Source organism: Puntigrus tetrazona, chromosome 18, assembly GCF_018831695.1.
Source record: "Puntigrus tetrazona isolate hp1 chromosome 18, ASM1883169v1, whole genome shotgun sequence".
In the NCBI taxonomy this organism is placed as follows: Eukaryota; Metazoa; Chordata; class Actinopteri; order Cypriniformes; family Cyprinidae; genus Puntigrus; species Puntigrus tetrazona.
This window is the reverse complement of record NC_056716.1, coordinates 18,660,616-18,687,854: the sequence shown is the minus strand read 5'-3', so window position 1 is coordinate 18,687,854 and position 27,239 is coordinate 18,660,616. Positions and strand designations below refer to the sequence as shown.

The 27,239-nt window shown below is 37.6% G+C and overlaps 1 protein-coding gene across 2 annotated transcripts; it reads left to right on the top strand.

Moving 5' to 3' along the window:
- The first annotated feature begins 693 nt into the window (after positions 1–693).
- On the top strand, positions 694–27,022 carry relt (RELT TNF receptor). 2 transcript variants are annotated; one of them, XM_043216723.1, is made up of 11 exons: positions 694–849; positions 12,250–12,324; positions 13,661–13,753; positions 14,229–14,413; positions 14,542–14,594; positions 15,545–15,799; positions 20,222–20,302; positions 20,393–20,471; positions 23,203–23,424; positions 23,648–23,819; positions 25,762–27,022. In XM_043216723.1, exons 2-11 carry the CDS (start codon positions 12,283–12,285, stop codon positions 25,771–25,773), a joined length of 1,194 nt encoding a protein of 397 aa, XP_043072658.1. In that variant the 5' UTR covers positions 694–849; positions 12,250–12,282; the 3' UTR covers positions 25,774–27,022. The 2 variants fall into 2 exon arrangements, with proteins under 2 accessions (XP_043072658.1, XP_043072659.1); XM_043216724.1 differs by lacking the exon at positions 694–849 and adding an exon at positions 10,853–10,917.
- The last annotated feature ends 217 nt before the right edge of the window (positions 27,023–27,239 follow it).

The following is a 27,239-nucleotide window of genomic DNA, read 5'->3' as shown; positions in this document are numbered from 1 at the left end:
ATCTAGACACTATTTAGATTCAAATTATTATATTTGTCCCACATGCTACACGGAGAGAACTTTCCCCCCGTTTCTGCGTTATTTTACTCGGTTAACACGCTGAACGCTCATCAGCAATACCAGAGTCTTATAAAGAGTCTGTTTGCTCGTCAGAACACATTTGGAGAAATTCAGCATCACACGTGGACTCCCATTCTCACGGCACCCATTCACTGCAAAGGCGCAATGCTAAATGTCTCCAAATCTGTGCTCAAAAACAATCGAACTCATCTTGTACCTTGGATGGCCTGCCAAAAAAAATAGTTTTTTAGGGTTTCTTCAAAATGGCCTTTAAGTGTGAATAAAGTTTTATTTTTCGGTGTTCTAGATATAGTTCATTATTCTCTCTTCCTTCTGTAATAATGACTGACACTTTGTTTTAACAATGCAATGCGGTAAATCTTTACAGGAATGAACAGAGAGAGAGAGAGAGAGAGAGAGAGAGAGAGAGAGAGAGAGAGAGAGAGAGAGAGAGAGAGAGAGAGAGAGAGAGAGAGAGAGAGAGAGAAGGAGGGAGGGAGGGAGAGAGAGAGAGAGAGAGAGAGAGAGAGAGAGAGAGAGAGAGAGAGAGAGAGAGAGAGACAGAGAGAAAGAAGGAAAGAGAGGCAGAGACAGAGGGCGCGCGCGAGGTGAAGCTCATATTACACGCGCACCGTGACGCGTCTCTCTCAGTTTTCAGTGACTCGGTTCAAATGTTGGATCGCTTCAGCTCATCTCTGCGGTTCTGTCTCTCCCTCTCTTTGTCTAATTATAGATCGCACATCCGGCGTACGATGATTATAGGACACTTATGATTTCACAGTAAAACAGGTAAGACGAAATGCGAACTTTATTCACTGTGCGAAAGAGTTTATTAACAGACGGGGGACGGTTGCAGTGCGGATGCGGATGCGGCATTTTTGCCGGTATTTTCAGTTGCTTATGAAGTCGCTTGCGTGGAGCGTAGATACACTGTACTGATCGGTACACTGGCGGGTTTACAGTTAGAAAAATAAGTTTTGCCGACAGTTCCAGTAAAAACCAATAGAATAGAAACAAACGAGTTGAGTTCGCCAGTGTTTCGTGGTGGTCTTTACGCACGACGAATCTCTCAATCACTTCGAAGGGCTCGATCACTTAAACAAAAACACTCTGATATGATTATCGTGCGTAAATAGAAATTAAATTCCACATACTTCTATGTTACTGCTTTTGATTATGTTTAGAATTCATATTTTAATGACTTTTATTATATTACACCGTATGAGTGATTATTCAGTGATGATGCGTATATTTATGTGTATGCGTATTTAAATGTACCCAATCTTTACATTAAAAATGTACAGGTTACTTTTCTGGCAAAAGTCTGTTGATTTTTCATTTATTGGATTCTCAGACAACTTTTTAACCACCAGAAAAAGAAGGGAACTAAACAGTGATAAACATTCTGAAAGCTGTGTAATATTATTTTATTATCCAAAAAATGAGTTTATTATAGCGTTATTACTGTTGTACCCTTTTTGTCACAAACTATGATTACCATAGTACAAAAATGGTAAAGGGAATCACTGATCTGTAGCATTATGTATATATTATGATGTATTATCTGGACATAAAATTATGATTTCAAATGCATGAAAACCATTAAATAAGTACATTTTGCTACTGCACCAAAATGACAGCATTAGAGGAACATTGTGTTTTATTGTATGTTGTGAACTTACCAACAGCATTTATGGCGCGTGTATAAACATCTTGTATCTGCTGCAATTTCCAAGTGTCTGATATACGAGAGCAGAATGAGGAACGGAATCGATTGGTTTTATGAAACTAAGTGTAACGTAATAATATATTACCATCATTTACCTCCTGTCACGGTGTCGTCCACTTCGGCTCTTTAAATCATTCAGGGATCACAAATTGTTCTGCTCTTTTCCAGTGAACTCAGTTCACTAGAGAAGGCAGTGAGCGGATTTAAATACAGCTCATCATAATGTGGGCAGCTTCACACACACACACACACACACTTTGGCTCCAGACTTTGGCACGCACTGCGCCAGCTGCGGTTTATACCAGCTGGAAACACATGTTTGTGCTGCATGCATAATTTATGGTCTGCACTATAAACAAAAACGCTGTGTTGTAAAACATTGTATAACATATATGTGTCAGCCTATAGGCACCGAAGCATGTTGGATAAATCCCAAAATTCCTATTTAAAAGACTTTAAGATACAAGGCACCACCCCTTGTCGTTATAATTAACATCTTTTGTGAACCCTCCGTGAATATTATAGTGATACGCAGCACTGGCGCACAGCCTGGACTGTTATAAAGCAGGATGTAATTGCCACGTTTTCATAGTTTGACTTTTTTCACAGGCATTAACAAAATGCCTAAACGTGTTTTATGCTCACGTTTGAAGTATGCATGTACTGCTTTATGAGCCACACAAATGCTTTAGTAACTTTAAGGCTTATAAAGCAGTGTGATTGAATGCATGACTCTAATACAGGCAATGTTTGTCATGGGACGGGCCAGCAGACTAATATATTTGGCACATCTGAATTTAGCTTTTTGACTCATCAACGTGAAGTCTGCACCAACTTTTAATCCACCTTTAATTCCGATCCACCCTACATGGAAAAGCATCAGAGGCAGAATATGTAAAATACTTGGTTTATCTGCATGAAGCCAGTCTTTTTAGAACTGATGATTTCAGCTGCCTGATTTAATTTTTGTTGCAATGTATTAATAAACAGTCTGCTAGTCAGTGTCTTTACAGCCTAGTTAAGGCTGCTCTGCACCCTTCTAATATTCAGTGTAAAGACACGATGCTACAAAAAAGACGGGCTTAATTATGCCTGCTCGGACCCATGATATCGTAGGTGCATTTATGTCACTTTAGTGTGGCATTAAACAGTGTTTAATGGCACCTTAGAAGGCTTTCGCAGTGAAATGTTGGCATTTTAGGCATCTTTGCACACCTAACACTAAATTTACATTGCAAAGGTGGCACAGAAGCACTTTTGAAGCATTTAGGTGTCTTTACACCAACTGTTTAACGCTGCTCAGAGGTGGCATGAATGCATTTACAAAGCAATTGCAACTTACTACTTTAATACCATGGGCTGAGGTGGTGCAGAGCAGACAAAGCTTCGTCTGGCTTTTATGTCCCTCTGAGCAACATTAACATTTTGTATTCGTATTCAGGTACCTAATTGCCACCTTTACAGTGAAAATGGTATTGTATTAAGAATGACTTATGCTAAATTTGCACTACACAGTGGCGCAGAAGTACATCTGAAATAACATTTACTGTAAGTATCCACAGACTGTTTAATGCTGTTCATAAATGTATTTACGCAGCGGTTTTATACTTGAGCAGGCACAATTCAGTCCTTTTTTTCGGACATCTTTACAATGAATTTTGTGCAGGCACAGACCGGCCTTAACTTGACTGTGTAAAGGCCCCTTTAGTTAGATTAAAACCCATAAATAAGAGTTTCTCACTGCCGTAGATCCTCTAAACTATCGCCATTAATAATCAGAGACGATCTGAGTCCCACGGGAGCGTTCAGCAGTCTGTGCAGAATGTTTCCATACTAACGAGACTTATGTTCATGTGTTAGCCTAGCTGTCTGTGCATTTTTCAGATGCTTGCGTAACTTTGTTTTGATAGAGTTCGTTTGATCATCCTGAATTCTGTGACTCTGCCGTCCAAACAAGAAGCAGCTCTGCCCCGAAGCCCGAGAGGTCTTGCCGGGTCTGTTATCTGTAATTAGCAATGCTCTTCGCTTGACCCGTACTGGAGCGACAGCATCAATTCGGTTTTGAAGTGGGAGTTTGGTTGGCAGGAGTCTTTGCGCTCTGACATTGGGCACGCTTCTCTGAAATTATGAAGCGAACGTCTGGGCAGATTCCAAACCCTCCACGGCTGGATGCAGGAATCAGTGGTTTAATTAAAGCTTTATTATTTGTCTTGGTGGACCGTTTCACCAGAAACAACCAAATCTACTGTATACTTTTCCCTCCCTCGCGTGCAGACATCTACCTGCGTTGGCTGCCGCGTCCGTGTTGACCTCTGCGCGGTTTGGGCGATGCTGGCACACCGACCGCTCTGACCTCAGATCAGCAGGGATTTACTCTGTGAACCTGTGACTTCTGGTGACTCCACTACTGTGATGCATTGAGTTGTGTGACTGATCATTGAAGGAACATCATGGGGAATAGTCTTTATATTATGCATGAGAGATATTATGTGTCAGTTAGGAAATTGTGAACAATATTTTTGCAACCTATTTGATATAAAGCTCAAGGCATTCGTTTAAAAAACGATTCAATGATTCTTTTATGGTCAAAAAGTCATATGTAGGCACATATTGCTGTTTATTATGAGGTTTTTGTCATCCAATCAATAATAGTGTTTCTGGTTATTTGAATTTGTTCTAGTTCTAGTTCAGTTTGTTATGACTATAAGTAAAAAAAAAACATAAAAGATTTGCTTTCATTTGCATTAAACAGTGCTAAAATTAATTTGTATTAAAAAGTTTTTCCTTGTTTTTGCTTCTTGAATTGTTGACCCAAGAACCCATGAGTGATTCAGTCTGAATCATTTTATCTACAATGAATCAGTGGGTTTTTGATTCAGCAACTGCTCTTACTGATTCATCTTGATCAATTCTTGGTTCAGTGAGTTAGGGATTTTGATGATTTTTTGCTCTGACCAGTTTAGTCTGATTTGTGAAAAATCATGGTCGGTGGGTTGTTGATTTGTGAATAAGATTTTGTGAGAATTTGTGAACAATTCTCTTAACGATTCACTTTGGTATGTGAAAGAATCATTATTGGTTCAGTGAATCAGTGAGTGGTGATTTGAGGACTGCTCTGAGGGATTCAGTTTGGTTTTGTAAAAGAATCATTCTTAGTTGAACGAGTCAGGGGAATATAAATAAAAAATCTGATTCAGATTTATTTGTGAATCAGTCATTCTTGCCTAAATAACGTGTTGATTTGAGAGCTTCAGTCTGATTTGTGAACTTATCATGTTTCGTGGGTTGTTGATTGAGAGCTGGTTCAAGCGATTTGTTGGGTTTGCAAAATAATTATTCTTAGTCAAAAGAGTTAATGAGATATTGATTCAAAAACTGCTCTTAGTGATTCAGATTGGTCTGTGAACAAAGAATCTTGGACTAATGAGTCAGTGTACTGATGACTTCAAAATTTGCTCTTAGCGATTCACTCTGATGAATCGCTACGAATGAATCATTCTGACTTGAGGACTGTTTCAGTCTGGTTTGTGAACAAATCCTTCTTGGTCTAGTGTCTCAGTGGCTTGTTTGAGAACCAGTTCAACAAATTCATGTAAAAACAAATTTGAGAACAATTCTTTCCTGAATCCGAATCACTAGCGCATTGAAGACCGATGTGAGTCACGTTGAAAGTGTGTACTTTACTAGGAACTAAACACAGGATCTTGGCATCCCTAGCTTCATGTTGAGCTGCAGGAATGTTAGTTTTTACACTAGCTGTGACCACAAAGACCAACACAAAGGGAAAATGTTGCTATTCAGGATGTGATGATGCAGCACTTGGTGCCGGGGCCATTTTGGTGCCCGTTCAGGGTGTTATTAGAGGGCATAGACGGACATGTGACAGGAAGTCCCCTCTCCATCAGATGCAGGGCCACATGACCCAGCCCTGCACCCTTCGCCATCCATTAATTAGCACTGGGCAGCGTGGGTAATATGACATTCCTGTAGTGGAGGGTAATTATGGGTTCAGAGAACAAGACACGGCCAGTGGATTTGGGTGACCAATTCATCTGAAGGCAAAGGTTATGACCTCCCTTTTTGTAGACGTTGGGTTTTCTTGGAAAAGTTAGCAAATGTGCTGTTTTTGTTAGCGAACACTTTTTGATGCATTTCTGCTCTTACAGAACTGAAGCTCTGAAAACTGGGATTGTTCAACATCAGGGGAGCGTTTTTGTGGCATTTAATTTCTAACCTGTTGAAAGGAGCTCCCTCCAGGTCTTTTCCTTGTCTACGCCAGGCATTCTACTGCGAAAAAGAAGCGGCAATGAACACTTTTAGAAAAAAAAGCGCTATACTTTAAAAAAAGACTGTAGCTTCTAAAAATAATAAAATATTTTAATGTTTTCAGAAATGCAGTTGCATGTTATTCGCATTTATTGTTTAAATTTATATCAAATTTAATTAGTTTAAATGACTTTAAATACGCCTGTACAATATCGTCTATTTAACGATTACTTTAACAATTTTCAGTCAGAAATTAAACATTGAAGAAATGTCAAAAAGAATTCTAAATGAATTGAAAGGGAAAAAGGTAAGTGTATTTTAAAGCACAGCACAGCAAAAAATTAAAACATGATATATATTATAATATAATTAGTGCATTTAAACGATTAATAGTGATTAATCACATCCACATTTTTTTGACATAATATACTGTATATATATATATATATATATATATATATATATATATATATACATACAAACACATTCACGTGTATTTCATACAAATGTTATGTTTATATATTAAATATATTTTTATATATTATCAAATATAAGAAAATAAATCTATGAATGCATTTACATTACAGTTACACCATTTATTTCTCATTAGCAGATCATGCTTTGAGAATCTCAGTTGTTGGCAATGTGGAATCACGTAACATATGGATTTCATTAATATTACATTTCCCGAATGATCTCGGCGACTTTATAGGGTTGTAACATGGATTCCCGCTTTGCCCAGTTCATGATTTAATTCTATGTTGTTTCACTTTTTTACATTTCCTTCTATAAGAAAGCAGTTCCTTCTTTCTTTTTTTCTGTTACAGATATTGAAATGTTTTCTGACCTCTACGACATTAAGTCCGTTCCCTTACAGGCGGTGATATCAGCGTGTCAATCAAACAAAGGAACCCTACACCAGTGACGTTCTTTCTCACTGTTTCAGTTTACATTCTCAGCATTGACATGGCTACTGCCAGCTTGTGTTTACTATGGTAAATAAACACTTAACGGAAAGATACAAACAGCAGCAGAAGTACGTGCAAAAGTACTACTGACGCTACTGAAGTCCCTGTGCTGCACTTTACATTAATAGCATCGCATTGGCAAACTACAGCTTTATCTACGTATATATATGTAATTCTATTCAGACATTAAAAATCTAAAAACATATTGTCCCTTTAAATAGCTTAAGTGTATTTCATATAGGGAGCTTGTTGAAGCCAACAATCAAAATTGTGTCAAAATAGCTCTTCTGACGCGGAGTAAACAAACCTAAATATAGACACAGTCTAATACTTATGAGACAATCATGTATTTAATGGCGAAAAGAGCTATCGTTATGCTATCTACCGTGGTTATGAATAGTCAAATGTCTTGTCCATAGGAGGAGATAATAGCCATTTTGTAGGTATTTGTCCAGAATGGTGGTTGGCAACTGTTATTTAGGCATGACATCAAGGGCCCTATTTTGAACAGGCAGATGTTTCATCTCCGAGAATAATTGGTTTTCCTCTGTTTTTCTTTGCAGCAACCGCAGTAGAATGATGCACATGGCCCATAATCATGTTTGTGTTATCGGTGACCTCGTCTTTTGACGGCAAATGCTCCAAAACAGGAACACGAGACGCTTCCAAACAAGCAACAAAACACTTCATTTACCACTACGCTTTTTTCAGCTCTGATTAAAGAGCTATTAGCAGAGGCGAAGTCATTCTTATTGGGTTTCAAAAGACAGTTCCACCCAATGATGTGTATTTTCCAGAGGGAAAGAAAAAAACTTTTATCAAATGTAGTCAGGTCGAAATCTTTTTTGGGAACCCTTGTGTGTGTGATCTAAAAGCTAATGACATATGGCATATATATATATATGTTACTGTGCATATATATACAGTATATATGCACAGTATAAAACATTGTTAAAGCTAAGGAGCCTGATTTTTTGTGAAAAATAGCATTACAAAATGGCAAAAATAATGCTTTCACACAGGTTTCTTAAAAGCATCTTTTATGCATCAGTGTTGCTTTTCCCTGCTCGGTACACAATAGCTCATTTTGTTCACAAGCAACATAAAATGAAGCCTAGTGCAACTTTATGAGCAGAAACTCCCATTTCATCCCATTGTCTGATGAGGTTTGCATTCAGCGTCTCTCTTTGGATGCTGTAATGGTTGCATAACATTCTTCACCCCTGGTGACAGAGGGATTGTGGTGGTCACCGGCCACAGCACGTGGTTGGCACGTATCTTGAAACATGCAGTGCATACTACAAAACATACTGTTAGCAGCTGAAAGCAAACGGTGGTCAGTTCGTTTGAAGGAACAGAGAAAGGGAGTAAAAGTGAGGAAAAATGGAAAGTGTCTGGCTATTAAAACCCCCGGCTATATTTGTCAGCAAGTGGGGATTTGAAGAAAGATGGCAATGTTGAACATTCAGAGCGAGAACAGGAAGTGACACGTGGTCGTATAGCACATGTCAGCTTTCAAACTTGCTGACAAGTGTTACGAGGCCGTCTCACGTGGCTTGAGTTCTTTAATAAGGTCTTCAAAAAAAGCTGTAATACTTTTTAAAATAGTATCAATACTTCATTAATTAAATAATAATAATAATAATTGTTTTTTGAGCAGCAAGTCATCATATCAGATTGATGAACACTGGAATCAAATACATTTTAAAATAAATCCAAATAGAAAACGGTTATTTGAAATATTAAAAATATTTCAGAACTTTAATAAACTTCGAAGAACGTCACTTTTGAATGTTCTCTGAACATTCTAAAACAAGTAGGAGCATTTAAAAACATGGTCTGAAATGTTTCGGAGAAAGAAACACTCCATGAACGATATATAAATAACGTTATTTTTCATTAAAGATCAGGTTAATTTCGAACAAACGTTCCATTAATGTTACTGGAGGAATGCTTGTGCGTAGTTTTAATAGAACCTTGCCAGAATGTTGTTAAATTGCGAGAATCTTCCTTTTGGTAACAAGCGATATCTAATTGTATTGCATGCAAACAAGCATTTTTTTAAATAATTTCTAAAAAGAAGAGTTCTAACAAACACACATCAATAAGTGCACAGCGCGATGCACTCAACGCAGCAGCGTTACTGATTTGGACGATCTGAGATGTTGTGCGTTCCTGTTGTGGTTTAGTTTTTATCAGTCAGCGAAAACGATATATACTGAATTGCATTTGCTGCACGCATCCATTTATTTGGTTGTAGCTAATCGATACTTCTGAAAGCTTAAAAAGAATGTGTCAGTCTAGCGATGGCTAGACTGTGGTTTCTCGTCTCGATCTTTGGCTGTAGAACAGAGCTGCGCTCTTGGACCGGGGCTCTCGCTTTGTCTTGTATTATGGCTTGAATCCGGTCTAGAAGCGGGAGTGTGGATCCTGGAGAGACGCGCTGGCAGGACGCGAGCTGCAAAACACGGCGCTCCCAGAAGTCAGTCCAGGGCAGCCCCGATCTGTAACATGACAGATCCTAAAATGGATAATTCTAGGTGATTGTTTTATGTTTGTTGTTGTTTTATTTACTTTATGCCGTGTTTCATGCGCTCCCAAAGCCACGCAAATTGGACAGTACCGAGATAGAGCTGCAAAGAACTGTAATTACTGTTCGTTGCGACTTTATTGCTTTTTAATGAAAGAGCTAAATTTAAGCAGGCATGAGGCACGGCTGACTGGCAGCTGATCTCGAAATGTGAAGGACGAGACTTTCCTGTGTGGTGGTTTGTGGGTGGGCGGCCGCGGCGGCGGAGGAGGAGGAGGTGGGCGTTCATTCATTCTTTGAACATTTCTCCCGAAAAGCCCTGTCATTTGTCGAGAAGGGCGAAGGTGGTGATCGCTGCCAAAATTGTAAACTCTTTTGTTTGTTGCTTTTCATATCTCCGCGTTCTGAAACGCTCAGAAGTTTAACAAGCCTTGATTTAAGCCGTTCCCTGTCTATATTTGGTAGGAACGTTGCAGGTTGTTCTCCGGAATAATATACGAAAACGTGGTTCCAGATTACGAATGACTTTAATATCCGTGCGTGAAAAAGCTGCTTTGATCCAGAAATGTTCAGGTAACATTTTATCAAAATATCTAAAGAAAAAAAGTTTTATATGTTGCATACATATAAAAGAATACGGGTTAAAAACAGTGAAATGTTAATATATGAATGATAAGTAGTTATTTAAATATTTACCATTTATTACAGCGTTACATTATTCTTATTTAATAAAAGCATAGATAATATAAAAACATTAATATAATTATGCAAATATAAAAATCTGTATTTTATATATTTTAAGCAATTAAAATAAATTCATTCAAATAAATGATCTCACATAATGCAAAAGAATTTATCGGTCGATTAGAAACTGTATCTATTTCTCTGTTCCTAAAATCTGAGTGGTTGATAGAAATGTCTAACAAGGAAGATCCGGGACTTTGCATAATCACTTTCACCGTTAGGTTAGACATGTGTAGTGTAGCTATTGAACTTTTGCTGTAGTCATGCGCAGCGTGGGCCAGAATGTCTTGCAGACGGACACGTGCTCTCCGAGCTCAGCTATTGTCTTTTTATTCATTCATGTTTTATATCCCTCGCTTGGGTTTAGAAAACATTTACTTGGAATGTAAAACCGCTTCACCACAATGTGTATATCACCAGTGAACTCATGCGATTGGAGGATTGCGGTAAAGGAGGAGGGGCCTCTCTTGGGTGGTGGGCGGAGCCGTGGTTTTGAGTGGCAGTATAAGGAATGACGGCGTTAGGCAGACAGGTACAGTGGGACAGTGAGCAGGCGTCATCACAGTGAGCAGAGCATCCTCAGCTGTTACCAGGGCAACAGAGCACAGCATCACCCTGGGGTAAGCGCGGCTCTCAGTCGGCACCTGTGCGCGTTCTGTTGTTATGACGACGAGATCAAAGCTTTATTTAACTTTTCCGCATCTGCTGTGCAACTAGCTGATGGAGTGTGATGTTTAGCATTGTTTTATTTTTCACAAAGTTTAAATAAGTTCACATTGTTTAGAGATTTAGTTTATAGTTTTTGTATTTTTGGTCTTACAAATATAACAAACTACCAAATTAGTAGAAAAAAAAATACTTTATGTTGTCTTTTACACATTTCTGTAAAAATAATAATACTGAGTAATTTTCCATATTGATTTCTTACAGTTTTTTTCATATTTTGAATTATGCATTGCATTACATTGTGTTTTAGGGTAAAAGTATGTAAATTATCCGTACCCTTTCCCTTTTTTGCTACATTTTTTTCTTACAGTTTATTTTTTTTATTTGTCTATTTGTTTATTTATTTATTTCTATATTTTTTTGCTTTAAGATTTTATAAAATGTTCATTAAGTACGATGCCTTTCAAACTAGCTATCAGTAAACTAATAAAATGCAGAAGATTTGCTCATTCAAAGCTTGGGAAACGTTTTATATCTAGTGTGGAAAATTATTTTAGAGAACAAAAACGGTCATGTCAAAGAATACACTGCAATAAAATTGGAGAAATCGGTAATAGATTTCATAAATACAGAATCGACGAGTGAAATACTTAAAGTTTGGAAGTAGAAAGACTGAAATAGTATTTTCTTGTAAAACACACTCTTTGTTTTATTTACAGCTTCAAAAAATATTTAGTTCTTTGGTGTGAAATGAATGTGAAGAGCAGATCGTTTGGTTCATATTAACTTGATTTTAAACTGGACGGTACATAACGTAGCCATCATTTTCTTTGGCACAAAATCGGAGAAGCGAGAAAGTCCAGCTAAAGTCCGTTCTCCGCTGGATCTCATGTATTTGAGCAGCGCCGCTGGCGTCTCCTGATGTCTGCATGTAGTTCGTCGGTGCTGATGCACTCCACTATTTTCTCTTCAGAAAACCATTTCTCTCTCTTGCTCCAGTAGATCCAGTAAGTGGTTTCTGGACTGACTGGGCATATTTAGTTTAAAAATAGGCTAAGAAAAGCAGTGCTGCCCCAAACCGCAGGCCTGCTTTAGTTCAGCCGACTATTTATGTCACACTTTAGCCTATAGATCACTTCTGTGCACATACTGTACCAGCCCATCAGAGGAGAGTCTAAGTGCTGTTTACCTGTCTCTGGCGTGGTGAGGTTTTGGTGGTTTGTGCTGACGCTGACGAGGTTATATTTGCTGCATGTGTCATTGAGTTCCTGCCGCGTCTTTTTCAGATTACATGAGTATAGAAGAATATTTTGAAGAAGATGAAGAACCACCTTTACTGCTCCGCTCCTGTCTGTCTGATCGTAAGTTTCAGACTCTTCATTATAGAGCGTGTGTGTGTGTGTGTGTGTGTGTGTGTGTGTGTGTGTGTGTGTGTGTGTGTGTGTGTGTGTGTGTGTGTGTGTGTGTGTGCGTGTGTGTGTGTGTGTGTGTGTGTGTGTGTACCTGTGATTACTGCGGTGTGCTGAAGCCATCAGTAATTAATGAGAGATATTACAGTGAGGTTTCTATCAGAACGCTGTGTCTTCTCACACTTCACTGAATGTTCCTTCCTTCGCTTCACTGAGAACCTGTAGTGTAATCAATGAAGAAACATCTCATTCTGTGCTACAGTATACCGCAATTAGGACAAGACATTTTACATGCACTGTACAATTTAGAAAGAAATGTCTACTTTTATGCTAGTGGCAAGAAACATGCATAATGCATATTGAAGTATTTATTTTATTACACTTTATCTATTTGCATCTGTGGATTTCTGTTAAAATACAAATTTGAAAGTCTGAAAAGATTATTTTTTGCTCATGCAGTGATCCAGAAATCCTCACTTTAACAGCACGTACACACACCAGGTTTTAGTTTTATTACTACACTGAAAGAACCAAAATTTCCTCATAACACATTTAATTACATATGACATTTTTAAATAGTGTTTTATAAAACATTTAAACAATTTTATTAACAACTATATAAAAACGGTATTTTTTTACAGGGTCTGAAAAATTTCCCAAAATGTTATTTTATTGTAAATTATTTATTAATTTAATTAAATAGTTAAATTTATTTATTTATTATTATTTTATTATTATTATTATTATTATTATATTATTATTATTATTATTTAGTTGGCAGTTGACAATATTTTAACATTTATTGCATGATAAAAAGCAATATTCAAATGAAACGTCTGAAATATGTCATGAAAATAAACAAATCAATGTTTGACCTGGCTTCATCCAGACATTTACAGACATTAACGTTTCAAAAAACATCTTAATGCATTGTGATTGATCAACTGGGGTGATATCTGTTATTAAAAATCACTGTTATTAAACACTTTACTTCCCATTTACATTTAGTCATTCAGCACACTCTTTTATCCAATGCAACTTACAAAAGAGGACAATAGAAGCGATCAAAATAAAAAAAAAAGAGCAATGATATGCAAGTGCTATCACAAGTTTCGGCTTAATGCAATACAGATTATAATAAATAATAAAAAACCTGATAGAATAGAGAAAGCGAGTGTTAGAGGCCTATGTTTCGCCCACTTTATTATCCTAATATTTATCCAGTTAGTTGTAGTTTGTTTGTGTGTTTTCACACTGCTTGGTGTCGTGTGTGTGTGTGTGTGTGTAGCTGCTGGAGTTATGGGGGGCGTTAGCGGCGCAGTGTCGGTGGGAGGACGGGTGCGTGTGTCCGCTCTGTCCAGCTGGACAGGAGCCCACCACGGTAAGAGATAACGCCACCAAAAGACTCCACAAAACACGTATCTGGTCTAGTTTATTAGTCCTACATTATGATCTCTTTTTATATACCTATAAAACACAACAGATGCTGTTAAACTGCATCAAGATTTTTAATCTAATGAACGCAAAATCTCATGTTGGGGGAACATAAAAATAAAAGAAAGAAAAAAACACTTACTATATTTTATATTACATTTTATATTACATTACATTTTTTATTGCATTATTTCCATTACATTTTACATTTAATGTACAGTATATGCACATTTTACAACGGTTTAAAAATAAATATATACTTAAAATGATTAGCTCACTCAAAAATGTAAATTCTGTCCTGATCTTATCTAAATGCCATTTCAGGGCAGAAACTGATCCCGTGCTATGAGGGATGTAACAGTTTGTTCTTTCGCACAGTTTGTGGTTATGTCATCTTAGCGGCGTGTCTTTGTTTCTTTAAGGCTTGCGGGGAAGTCGAGGGTCCAGGTGAGACCGGACTGTGCCGGACTTGCCCGGCAGGCACCTTCTCTGATAGCAGTGACACTGAGCCGTGCCGCCCACATCTCTCCTGCGGGGCACTGAACCGCTGGATCTCGACCGCACCGACCTCGCACTCCGACGCCGCGTGTGGAGGATGCCTTCCCGGGTAAAAGAACGAAAAACCATTTAGTCATTGTTGCGTCACTTTGGTATCGGAGCGGATGTGTTTTCCTGGTCTCACAGAGTTTCCAAAAGCGTAGAGGGGGCGTGTTTATGAGCTGACATATTTTTCAGGTTTCACCCTGCTGCTACACGGAAGTCCTCCACCCTCCACGCCTGCGTCAGGAGTAAGTGTTTAGCTCTTTGTACGTCAGTGTTGTGTGAACGTTTGAGGACCGCACCTATCTGTTCAGTTTACTTTTAGTAAATTGCAAAGTACATGCAAGAAAAAAATCAATATTTGCATTTTATAGTATTAACATAAGAATAAACAGTTCTTTTCATATATATATATATATATATATATATATATATATATATATATATATATATATATATATATATATATATATATGTGTGTGTGTGTATATATATACATATATATAATGCAACAACCATTTTAAAAAGTTCTATACTAAAGACAACTAAATAAACTATTTTTGTTATTAGAGACTATAAATACATCAAAAAACAGCTCCTTTATTGGTAAAAATAAATGCAATGAATAAATGTAATATTTTTGACAAGCCAAACATATGAATCTCTGAGCAACATGTTTTTATTTCTTTATTTTACAATTATTATAATTATAAAAATAAAAATAATAATAAAAAAAAAAACAACCATCGTCCATTATGCATGTTATCATATCCGTCAAAAAGCTTAAGCTGACTGCCGGTTGGAAAATTAGGCCAAAAATATTAAAATATTGACTTCCTTGAATAATCACTGGCTAATAAAATAGATCATTATTACCTTAAAATCCATCAAATTCACCTCATTTGAAAATAACAACATTGATATCTGTCAAAAAATAACATGCACAATACACTCTCATATCCTGATACATAGATTGAGGAACAGGAATAGATTCAGGTTCACTGTTTTCCCAATTGTTTAAACTATTAAAACAATTATCAACGTTTGACAAAACGATACATTTTTGCGTGATTTGTTTCATTTAATTTAATGCGTATTTTGAGCCATTTAGAATTGCCGTCACTTTAAAAAAAAAAATCAAAAATTGCAGTCATTTTGAATCAGTTTTTTTGCAATTATGTCTCGTGTGTATCTACAGAGCCATACAGCCGGCAGAGACGTAGCGTTGGTAAGAGCACCCCCAACAGGTCTGGAGCGGGAGGTGCAAACGCCACCAGCGTTCAGAGTCCAGAGGAGAAGAGCACGGAGTACGCTGTGTTTGCTCTGGTGCCCATCTTCTGTGTGATGGGCCTGCTGGGAATTCTCATCTGCAACCTGCTCAAGAAGAAAGGCTACCGCTGCAGTGCTGAGAAAGACGGGGTGGACGCGGAAGCCGCCACTCCACAGAAAGAAGGTACAGTACGCAATCACACAAATGAATTATTTCAGTGAACTGATCAAAAGTAGACGCTTATAACGTTAGCTTGGTTTTCTATTTCAAATAATGCTCTTTTGCTTAAATCCTGATTTAAAAAAAAAAAAAGGGTTTTGCGTTTTTCAGCACCCGGTTTTAATATTTTAATGATTTCTGAAGAATCATGCGAAAAATCATGTTGAAAAATCAGTTTTGATCACAAGAATAAAATACGCTTTAATAGAAAATAATTGTAAAAATATTTCACAGTATTAGGGAAACATACAGTTATTGCATCTTTGATCGAATAAATGCAGCCTTGGTGAGCAGAAACCGAAAAAGTCAAGCATACGCCCTTATTAATGATGCAAATGCATCTGTACAGTTCATTTGTTGTCTGTTAAAACTCACTCCACCTAAGTTTGATTTCCAGTGTAGGAACTCAGTGGCCCAATTGTTAGACTAAAACCCTGCCTCCTTAGAGTGAAACTGCATAAATTCACTGTACACTGTATAAGAACACAGTGTTTTCTTCTCCTTTGTGTGCATGTGTATCAGTGGGTGGAGCCGCAGCTGTTGTGATGAGCTCAGTGTTTCATCTACAGTATATGATGGTTCAGGTTCTGCCTGTAAAGCGGGTACAGCTCCGGGAACAGATTCAATGACACCTTAATTACAGCATGTTATGCAGCTGAATAAGCAGAGCAGCAGAGCTGGATTCGGGGTTTTGTTCAGGATGTCAGGCGACAAAAGTGTTCGCGGTCAATAGAAATCGTGGGAGCCACAAGGGACTGAGCATGATGGGAAAGGGAGTAGTTCACCGAATCACTAAAATGCGCTCACTCTCTGGGCTATCCAAGATGCAGACGAGTTCGTTTCTTCGACAGGTTTGGAGAAATGTGGCATTTTATAACTTGCTCGCCAGTAGATCCTCTGCGGTAAATGGGTGCCGTCAGAATGAGAGTCTAAACGGCTGATAAAAACACCACTTCAGTCCCTCGTTTAACATCTTGACGAGCGAGACGTTGCATATGTGTAAGAAACGAAGCCATCTTTAAGGCGTTTTTAGGCGGGATAAAGCCATCTGTTCTGAATCAGGAGAGGGATATGCATAGATCAAGCCAAAACGCTTCTATACAAAAATGTGAGTGGATTTCGATGTAGGAGGACAACAGGGGAAGCGTTATTATGGATTAAGGACTCGTATTTTGGTTTAAAGACGACAAAAAAAACAAGCAGCTACTGGTTTCATAAGATGTTAACTGATGGAGTGAAGTGGTGTGCATTACTTATTGTGATGTTGCTATCAGCCGTTTGGCTCTCATTCTGACGGCACCCATTCACTGCAGAGCATCCATTGGAGAGCAAGTAATAGAATGCTATATTTTGTGGAAACACTTGAATGTCCTGAGGCTGAGGGTCATTTTTGTTGCTTATTTTTACGTCTCTTTGTTGTGTAGCCGTTGCTATGTGATTGAGAAAACGCTCTCTGCTTTCCTCATGTATCTTTGAGCAGCACAACACTCCCGCTGTATCTCCTTTCTTTAGATCAATAATTCAGTCGGTTCTGTGCCCGTAGGTGTTCACTAACTGCTATCACCGTACAGTTGACTAGTTCCAACATGGTCAGCGTGAACCACATCAGATTACACATCGTCCTAGACACACCTAAACTACTAAAAACTGCAAGACCAGCCGACGAAACCTCTATTTTAAGTGTGCCTTAGTACACAGGAGAGGAAAATAGCCTACTGCACCGCTATGCGCGGTTTATGTAAGAAGTCTCGGGAACAAAGCGTAATGAAAATATCACAAGATAGCCATTAGGTGTTTAATAATGAACGTCTTGGCTCGAGTGGAGTCTGAAAGCGTGTGCTGTATAAGTCTGGGCCTGATCCAGGACGGCGTAGAGAAGGCGACGGGCTCTGAATGAAGGAGGATGATGAGTCCCTGGGGTGCAGCGGGGTCGAAATCATTTAACTAAGTAACGACGTTTGCAGTCAGAAAACGCAGCGCTCCATTCGCCGTCGTTACGTCAGCGTTCCCTGTCGATTTCTGATGGTGCAGTACTAAATTAAATGTCTTTACTTGGCATTTTTTTTTTTTTGAGGTGGAACGATTACATAAGCACTTCGCTTTCAAGCACTCAAGAGCACTTCTACTTTGACCAGCATTTTAATGCTTCAGAGTCTAACAGTAATCTCGTATATAGCCGTTCGATGGGCCGCATAGTTGTCCGAGCGTTTCGGTTTCCAGCTGTATTTTGAAGGAGCAGCATGCAATAGTCGATGGTTCAGGTATTGCATCAGTGTGATGTTTGTATAGTATTTTTTGCATGGACCACACCTGCTATTCTGAGATAAAACCATAAAGGTGTCAAAGATGCTTTTCCCAGCAGATGCTTTTTCTGTCGCTGCAGATAAAGCACAATAGGTGAAGCTAGACAATAATTACAGAGCGAAAAAAGAGCCTTTTTATGGCTCACAGCGAGTTTGAAAATAGATGCAAGCCATTGAATTAGATTGTTCTGCAATAGATCAAGTTAAATGTGTCATTTTATTGTAGTCAGACAAACAGACCTCGTTATATAAGCCGAAGCTAGAAAGTACAAAGATTTTTCTTTCGTTATGTTAAAACAGTAAAATTCTATTTTTGATTTAAATCGAGAGGTTAAATCGAGAGTTTTATACAGTGTGTAACGCTGTAAAATGTACAAGTACACTAATATTTTTAAATGGAAGTAATACTCAAATCAATCAAAAGTGGCATCAAATACATTTTTTTATGTTAGAAGATATTTTGATTTCAAATGCATGCATGTCTTTTGAAGCACGTATTAAGGATCCTGAAAAATAAAAAGATATGACGGTTTTGGCAGAAACATGAATCAGCTCAACTGTTTTCAGCACTGAAAATGTATATTTGCCTCACAGAAATAAAATACATTTTACGGTATATTCATATAAAAAAACAGATATTTGAAATTTTAATATTGAAAAGTAACTGGTGAGCAGAAGAGACTTAGACTAGGAAATACGAGATCCAGACTTTTTGCAAATAACAATAAATTGAATTTTCAGTTTTCTAGCCGGTTTGTGATTAGGTTTAAGCAGGAGGGTTTTTTTTTTAGAGGATGGATGAAGTCGGTTCATGCAGGTGTTCAGAGAGAAAGAGAAAAACCACAAATCAACATTATCCTCTTATCACAAACAGTCACACAAAAAAATGTCAACACTGTCTACTTTTTTATTATTTGAGACTCACAGGCTTCATTCTGTCATATATTCTATACATTATATGTCGATGTTTAGCTTGTAAAGACAACAGATAACACTTGCATTGGTATTTTGACATTTTAAGTGTCCAGACACTTCAGCAGATGCATGACTCCGTCTTTGGTTAATGCTGCAGTGTTGACGCTCGTTCTGGGTGAATATAGCAGAGTGCTGAGTGAGCTGTTCTCCACAGTATGTCCCCAGCTGCCTCGCTCTGGAACTCTGGGATAGAGTTGCCATAGTGACACTGATAACTGCACACTGAGCCTTCTGTATGCCGTAGATTCGCAAATGCCTCACAATAGAGACTGTCGAGAGTTTTGCAGTGGTGTGACGACATTTTTGGTGTGTTCTGAATCCGTCTGCCTGTGGTGATTAATGGTGAATACTCTGGATGAGGTTAAAGAGGACGAAGTGCTGCGGCTTCCCTGAGCTGTTAAACGCTTTTAAAATAGTGCTTAATGATGGTGATGAGATCACGACAATACAATGCACACCCAGAGAGAACTTTTAAATACTGCTGGAGCTTCAAAACAATATTTTTTTCCACTGTGAAGCTCACATAACCGGTCAAAAACATGTATGTGTCACCCATATCATTTGCACAAAGGTGAAGCTTATTTTTAGGTACTTAAAATTGTGTTATTTTTTTATTTGCTTTTTTTTCATTTTTTAAAAACATAAATGAATTCATTTATTTGTATTTATCAACCTTATTAGTTACTGTTGTGTTCAGTTATTCAAGTTGTTTGACAAGGCAATATATCATATTTTATATTAATTTTTTTATAATATATATTTTATATATATTTTATATAATATTCTATCTTATTTCAGTTACATATAATAGTTTTAACTTCAGTTATTACAGTTATTAATAAGTGTTTAAGTGGTATTTAAATGGTAAATGTATATTTATTACAATACTGTATTAATTTTTAAGCTAAGCTAAGTAGAAAAATGCAAAAAAAGAGTAAATAAATAAATAATTTAAAAAGCTTTAAAAATGCTAAAAAAATTAATAAAAATAATAATAAAAAATAAATAGCATTTATCCAAAATAAAATGTGTTACTTATATAAATGCAAATAAAGTGTAAATATAGCAAAAACTATACAGACTTAAACTTTTTTGATTGTGTCCTCAGGAAACCCTTGCCCCTACATTGTTGATGACCCCAATGAAGACACCATCAGCATTCTAGTGCGGCTCATCACAGAGAAGAAAGGTGTGTGATATTTCTCGACACATTTAACTCATCCTCACGTCACACTGCGAGATCAGCTTCATTGCAACTCGACGTGTTTGTGTGTTACAGAAAACGCGGCTGCTCTTGAAGAACTTCTGCAGGAATATGAGAACAAACAGATGGCCCTCAACAAGAGCTCATCCATCAAGTAAGAAATTAACTTGCATTGAAAGGCCATGCATTTTTTACTGCACAGTATATTTTTTTTGCGAGGGTGGGATTTTCCTTGCACGTGAGTGACACACAGCGCCGGTCATAATGTCAACACAGCATCATAAATGAGTCAGTCTGTGTCTATCTGTGAAACCCAAACTATAACAGAAACATAAAGAACCGCTGTTTTTTAGTTTCTAGCGTCGTTGTCAAAAATGTTCCATATTTCCATATGTGTCACCACTGGAGAATAATAAGTGTTAGTTGTCCTAGATACATACTGATGGTAGGGCTTGTGAGTCACAACTAAGGTTTTGTTATATGAGTACATGTCTTGGAAGATTCTTACAATTCAAACCGTGTATGTTGCAGTTCTTAAGAAAGTTATAAAGCCAGTTTATATCCACATTCCCCGACTAGGTAGAGAGTGATTTTTTGTCTGTTTGTCTGTTAACATTATGAATAATAATAATAAGCAAGTGACTAGAAAAGCATGCATTTTATGATATTATATGTATAATGTTGCTTTATGAGATAATTGCAAGTTTTAAACTGTGATTTTTATTCAATTTGAAGGATCATGTGACAATGCTGAAAATTCAGCTTTGGTCAAAGGAATAAATTACATTTAGAAATATATTTAGAAAATGATTTAAGCATTTTAAATTGTAATGATATTTCATATTGAAGTTTTTACTGTATTTCCGATCAAATAAATGCAGCATTAGTAAGTAGAAGAGAGCTGACGCTTGAATCGTTGCGTGACTCATCTCCACACTAATGAAATGAATTGAGCTCTGAGAGGAATTCCCAGTCGTGAAACAGAAAGCAGTTTTCCGTTCGCTGAGATAAAGAAGCACCTCATTCTTGTAAACTCCTTAATGAAAAATCAATGTAGTGTTAGAAGGACTGAGGGAGAGCTCGTGTCTGTGTTAATGAGTTTGCAGTTTGTTTGCAGGCCTATAAATCAAGACAGAAGTGACTGTTCTTTGGGGGGTCATTATTGTGCGTTTTTGTGTATATTTATTGACAGTTTTCGTGTGCGTCCAGTCGAATTTCAGGATCATATTTATGCGTTTTATAATGTCAAACACATTTTAACAGTCCCGAGAGAGAGCGTGCTTCATCTCTTTGACCTCTGGGAAATTTACTGGCACAAATCTAGAGATCCTGTGTGCCGCCGTCATCAGGGCCTGCTGAAATAACAGCTCGGTTCAAGAGATCCTTTAATTCCAGGCCCTTTTCTGCAGGCGGATAGCTCTGCGTTATACAGGGCCTCTGACATCATCACAATGGAACTATGGGAGGGGCGGGTGGAAATCAGGACTCCGTGAGTGGATTGTGGTCTGTGTGCCCTCTGTGTGTTTGGAGAAGACCTGAATGTACTGCGACTTATTTTAAGAACATTCTGAGCATGCCTGTTTCGGTATGCCAGGAATTAAACTTCATTGGTATGCCGAAGCATTAATTAAACAACTTTTTATTCTAGATAAAAAGATATTCTGAGTAGTTAAGAGTGTTGCTGTCTGGTTGTTAAGGTGTTCTGAGTAGTAGTTTAGGTCGGTGGTTGCTAGAGGGCCATGTCATTGCCCCAGGAATTTGGCTAGTAACGTTTCTATGTAGTTTAAGGTGTTTCTATATAGTTACTCTGTTGTTCTGAGTAGTTTAAGGTGTTGCTATGTGGTTACTAAGATGTTTTGAGTTGTTTAGGGTGTTGCTATGTGGTTGCTAGAGTGACATGTCATTGTCCCAGGCTTAAATTTGGCTAGAAACGTTTCTATGTAGTTTAAGGTGTTTCTATATAGTTACTCTGTTGTTCTGAGTAGTTTAAGGTGTTGCTATGTGGTTACTAAGATGTTTTGAGTTGTTTAGGGTGTTGCTATGTGGTTGCTAGAGTGATTTGTCATTGTCCCAGGCTTAAATTTGGCTAGAAACGTTTCTATGTAGTTTAAGGTGTTGCTATGTGGTTTCTAAGTTGTTCTGAGCAGTTTGGGGTGTTGCTATGGGGTTACTAAGGTGTTCTAAGTTATTTAGAGTGTTGCTATGTGGATACAGAGTTGTTCTATGTAGTTTAAGGTGTTTCTATATAGTTACTCTGTTGTTCTGAGTAGTTTAAGGTGTTGCTATGTGGTTACTAAGATGTTTTGAGTTGTTTAGGGTGTTGCTTTGTGGTTGCTAGAGTACCATGTCGTTGTCCCAGGCTTGAATTTGGCTAGTAACATTTCTATGTAGTTTAAGGTGTTGTTATATAGTTTCTAAGTTGTTCTGAGTAGTCTGAGGTGTTGATATGTCGTTACTAAGGTGTTCGGAGTAGTTTAGAGTGTTGCTATGTGGTTACTAAGATGTTTTGAGTTGTTTAGGGTGTTGCTATATGGTTGCTAGAGTGCCATGTGATTGTCCCAGACTTGTATTTGGCTAGTAACATTTCTTTGTTTGTTTAAGGTATTGCTATATAGTTACTTTAGGGTGTCGCTATGTAGTTACTAGGTTGTTCTGAGTAGCTTAGGGTGTTGCTATGGGGTTACTAAGGTGTTCTGAGTAGTTTAGGGTGTTGCTATGGGGTTACTAATGTGTTCTGAGTAGTTTAGGGTGTTGCTGAGTGGTTGCTAGGGTGCCATGTCACTGTCCCAGGTTTGAATTTGGCAGTCTGCTGTACCTTTGTTAAAAAGCATTGTAAAACAGTATGGATGTGAGTTTGTAAGTGTCTCTGTCTGTGTCTCTCTCAGGTTTCCGGCTCTTCCTCATTTCTCTCCATTTCGGTCATTGCCGCGGCTGTGTTCTCATCAGCATCATTTGCACACTATAAACGGGCTGGCACCACGCACCGGACTCTGCTGCTCCCGCTGCAGTCAGAAGAAGTGGCCCGAGCTGCTGCTGCCCATCGATACGCACAAGAGCCCCACAGACCTGGTCAAGACGCCAGAGGTCACCATCCTGTCTGTAGGGAGGTGAGGAAAAAACTAAAAGTATAATATTACGTGCATTTTGAGAAGACAAGGCCTTCACTTCAGCTCAAATGTGTTGTTTCAATCCATACAAAAGAAATATGTTTTAAGCTTCAGTTTTTTGAACTGGTGAACATTATTAGACAAAATAGATGTACTTCCTATATAGAGACCTCCCAAACCATTTCCCATTAAATTTAAGTGCCTTGTCTTCCCAATATTCCAGGTTTCAAGTCGCTCAGATCCCAGAAATGAAGTCAGCTTCCAAGGAAGTGACCCAGCCGGAAGCGAGCGATACGGACTCCATGGACAGCGGCCACACGGAGCCTGCGGAAGAGCGTTCCCTGCTGGGCGTGACCTCTTCCTGTAACTCCGCCTCCTCAAAGTCCAGACAGGAGGTGAGTTCGTAAACAAGCGGAACAGGGATATTCCTCCAAGCATGTTTGCGTTTCTCTATTACATCCTTTTGACTCAGTTTGTAGTTTCCTCTATCCCATCTCTCCCTTGGCCTGAAGGTCATTGTCTAAAGCCGTGCGTAAAAATCCCTACAGGAAGTCCGGTGCATTTGTCACCAGTAAATGAATAGGAAACACTCAGAGTTATTTCTTGACTCATAGCTTATTAGTCTAGCTTAGCGAGCATCCAGTGAAGAACACTGTAGACAATCTTTAAAAAGGACTAATATTATCTAATTAAAGTTAAGTTTAAAAACTACAAAAATGTACGTTTTTGCAAAATAGGAATAAATATAGATTTAATACAGCTTTCAGTTTCAGTTTTAGATGACAAAATATTCAAATAAGGATTTAAACAATCCATTTAACTTACAAAATGCGAAGGAGTGTATAGATGTGTTCAAATACTCCCATTTAATGCGAGGGAACTTAATATTAACGCTTTCATAAATGCATAAGCTATTCTTTTACAAAATCAGAGAACATCTTGTGTTTGCATTTTCTTTCGGTGGGTATAATTCATAATCGTCATTCATAAATGTGAATAGAACAAATGTGAAATCTGGCTTACATTCAGAAAGGAGTCGTGTTTTTTCTGCTGAATAAGTGACACTACTAGACCTAATAATACATTCACCTTAAAAATCATTGTCAAAAGCAAAGACAGTATGAAATGCACGTGTTTCGTGAGGAAGGGCTACACGCTACACAGCGCCTCAGATTAGTAAGAGATGAGTACGGGGTTTCATTCAGCCAAATGTTGAGTAATAACTGTACAGGAAGTCAGTTTTTGTTACCTAACGTAACCGTTCACCCTCTTGCATCAGAATCTGTGGGGCGGTGGGTTAATGGCTTTCACATTGACTATCAATAGCTTGTGGGATTTACTGAAATACCTCAAGGCTTCTCTTCACTATTCATTCTCACAGCTGCTCTGGGCATTTAACCCTCTGTGGCCTCACTGCCTTTATAAATTACACACAGAGCAACCTCCATCATGCTTTGCTTGCCAAACTAAAATGACCGTGAAACGTATTTTATTGCATTATATTGTTATTCATGTCAATAGACAGCCGTTTTATTCAGAGGTGTGTCTAAGCGAAATGTCTTTTATTATACCTCGTATAATTTATTCAGATATTGCCTTGAAAATAGCCTCGATGTCTCTGTAAAAAGTAAATAATAATAATATAAATGACACACAGAACAACACAACTAAATAGCTTTTCACTTTCATAAAGTCTCATGGGTTTGGGTACAATAAAAGCAGGAATACTGTGAAATATTACGATTTAAAATAACTGTTTGAATATATTTTAACATGTAGTTCATTATTGTGTTGCTTCAGTGTCACATGATCCTTCAGAAATTATTCTAATGTGCTCTAATAAAAAAAAAAATATATATATATATATATATATATATATATATATATATATTTATATTTTTATTATTATTATTATTATTATTATTATTTATTTATTTATTTATTTATTTTTATTTTTTTGCAGGGGCAGTGAGGTTTTTTTTCATAATACTTTGATAAATAGAAAAGTTTAAATAGAAATCTTCACGGTCACTTTTAATCAATTGAATGCCCTTGCTGAATTAAAAAAAAAATCTTCGGTTTTTACATTTTGCACATAATGTGGGCTATAGAGGGTTCGTTGTCTTTCACGGATGACTACAATAATAAATGTGAGAATATTTCCGAACTGAAAACTGAAAATGTATTTTTCCTGTCTGAACAGGACTCAGTTTTTCCACTGGTTATCTAATGATATTGTCTGGCGCCCTCTGGTGGCTGGAGAAGTTTTTTGCATTTGTAAACCTCAAGGCATCCTTTCCTCCACTGGACTGATCATCCTCCCTCCCTTTCTCTCAGATCAACATCTGAACGGCCGAGGAGGACGTCCAGGACGGGACGGATGACATCATCATTAGTAGGCGGAGCGATCGGGGCAGACGTGTGGCGGTGATGTCAGTGTTCACCACCTCGAGGAGCCTTGGATCCGAGACCTTAGGAAACATTCGTATTTATTGCATAAGTCATAGAACTATTTTATTAAAAAAAAAAAAAAAACAATAAGCTCTGTCGTTGCTAGCAGATAATAGGAGAGCACAGGGCATTTCCTCCGAAAGCACGTGTGCTTCCACGAGACACTAAAGAGGTCTTAAACAGCGCTCAGAACAACGAGACACCAGTGAGACGTTCTCTCCAGTAGGAAACAGTACAAAGTATTATGAGAAACTAGTTTGATTTACATCTCTTTTATTGCTTTTTTTACTGTAGTTTGGTTTTTCATTATTTAAGATTTTAAAAAAATGAATTGCGTCATGGTCAAAAGTTTGCAAACATTTTGTTTTTGTTAATAAGAAAACAAAACATGCATCGTCGGCTTCATGCGCATATATATTAGTATTTTGGGGTTTATTTAAAAATATTCATTTAACTAAAATCTCAGAAACCGTTAAACACAAGGAGAACGCAAGTAACCGAGGAAACAAGAACCTAACACAGGAAATAGTAACGCTGAAATAATCAAAGGAGCTAAAAAACTACAAAGACTACAAGATAAGAACAGGAAATGAAACCAAAACTTCAACATAAAAGTCCGTAATGGGAATATACCTCAGCAGCCCTAAACCATAAATGTGTGAATATCATAATATTTAATTGCACAATTAAGCAATTTAACAACGAACATGTTTCACTAATGATATTTTTTCCATCATTTCAAACTTCTTAGTGTCTAATGACTGGCTTGAAAAGCGTGCTGAGGTCTTTTTATTCAAATGAGCTTGGCTTGATCATTTGCTTTCAGACATTTTTGAGTTGGTTAAGTATTTTTGGCTCATTTTCGGTTTGCACTTTTATTTCTTTAAGGATTTTAAAAAACCAGGGGCTATTTTTCCACAAACCGCTGACGTAAATAGCACGCAAATAGAGCAATATCATATAGAAACGAGCATTTTCGAGTGTTCGCAGGCTTTTGACCGTGACAATGTAATATTTCATATATTAACAAACAAGCTCCTTCGCACCACAGCCTTCAGCTCATCGGCTTTACTGAAGAAAAAAAAAAAAACTAAGCGATGCACTGTATTGATTTATATCTCTAGGAGATGCTTTCTTATCGAAGTGTCTTACAATACAGCATGCAAACCTGAGGACAGACTGCTGAGAAAATCACGCTAGACGCTAAAAAACGGTTTATTGTTCCTTCTGAAAGTATTATCATCTCAGACTAGCCGTCTGCTTCTTTGCCGTAACACTAATGAAATGTATTTAGTATTAGCACTAAACCTTGCTCTGGATGACGTTCACGCTGCAGCTGAATGCGGATCAGATGAAAATCGAAA

Bases quoted from the DNA above. Each gene is read 5' to 3' on its own strand.
- relt (XM_043216723.1), top strand. From the start codon at position 12,283: ATGAAGAACCACCTTTACTGCTCCGCTCCTGTCTGTCTGATC. The intron at 12,325-13,660 runs GTAAGTTTCAGA...GTGTGTGTGTAG, and splicing joins CCGCTCCTGTCTGTCTGATC to CTGCTGGAGTTATGGGGGGC. The intron at 13,754-14,228 runs GTAAGAGATAAC...TGTTTCTTTAAG, and splicing joins CTGGACAGGAGCCCACCACG to GCTTGCGGGGAAGTCGAGGG.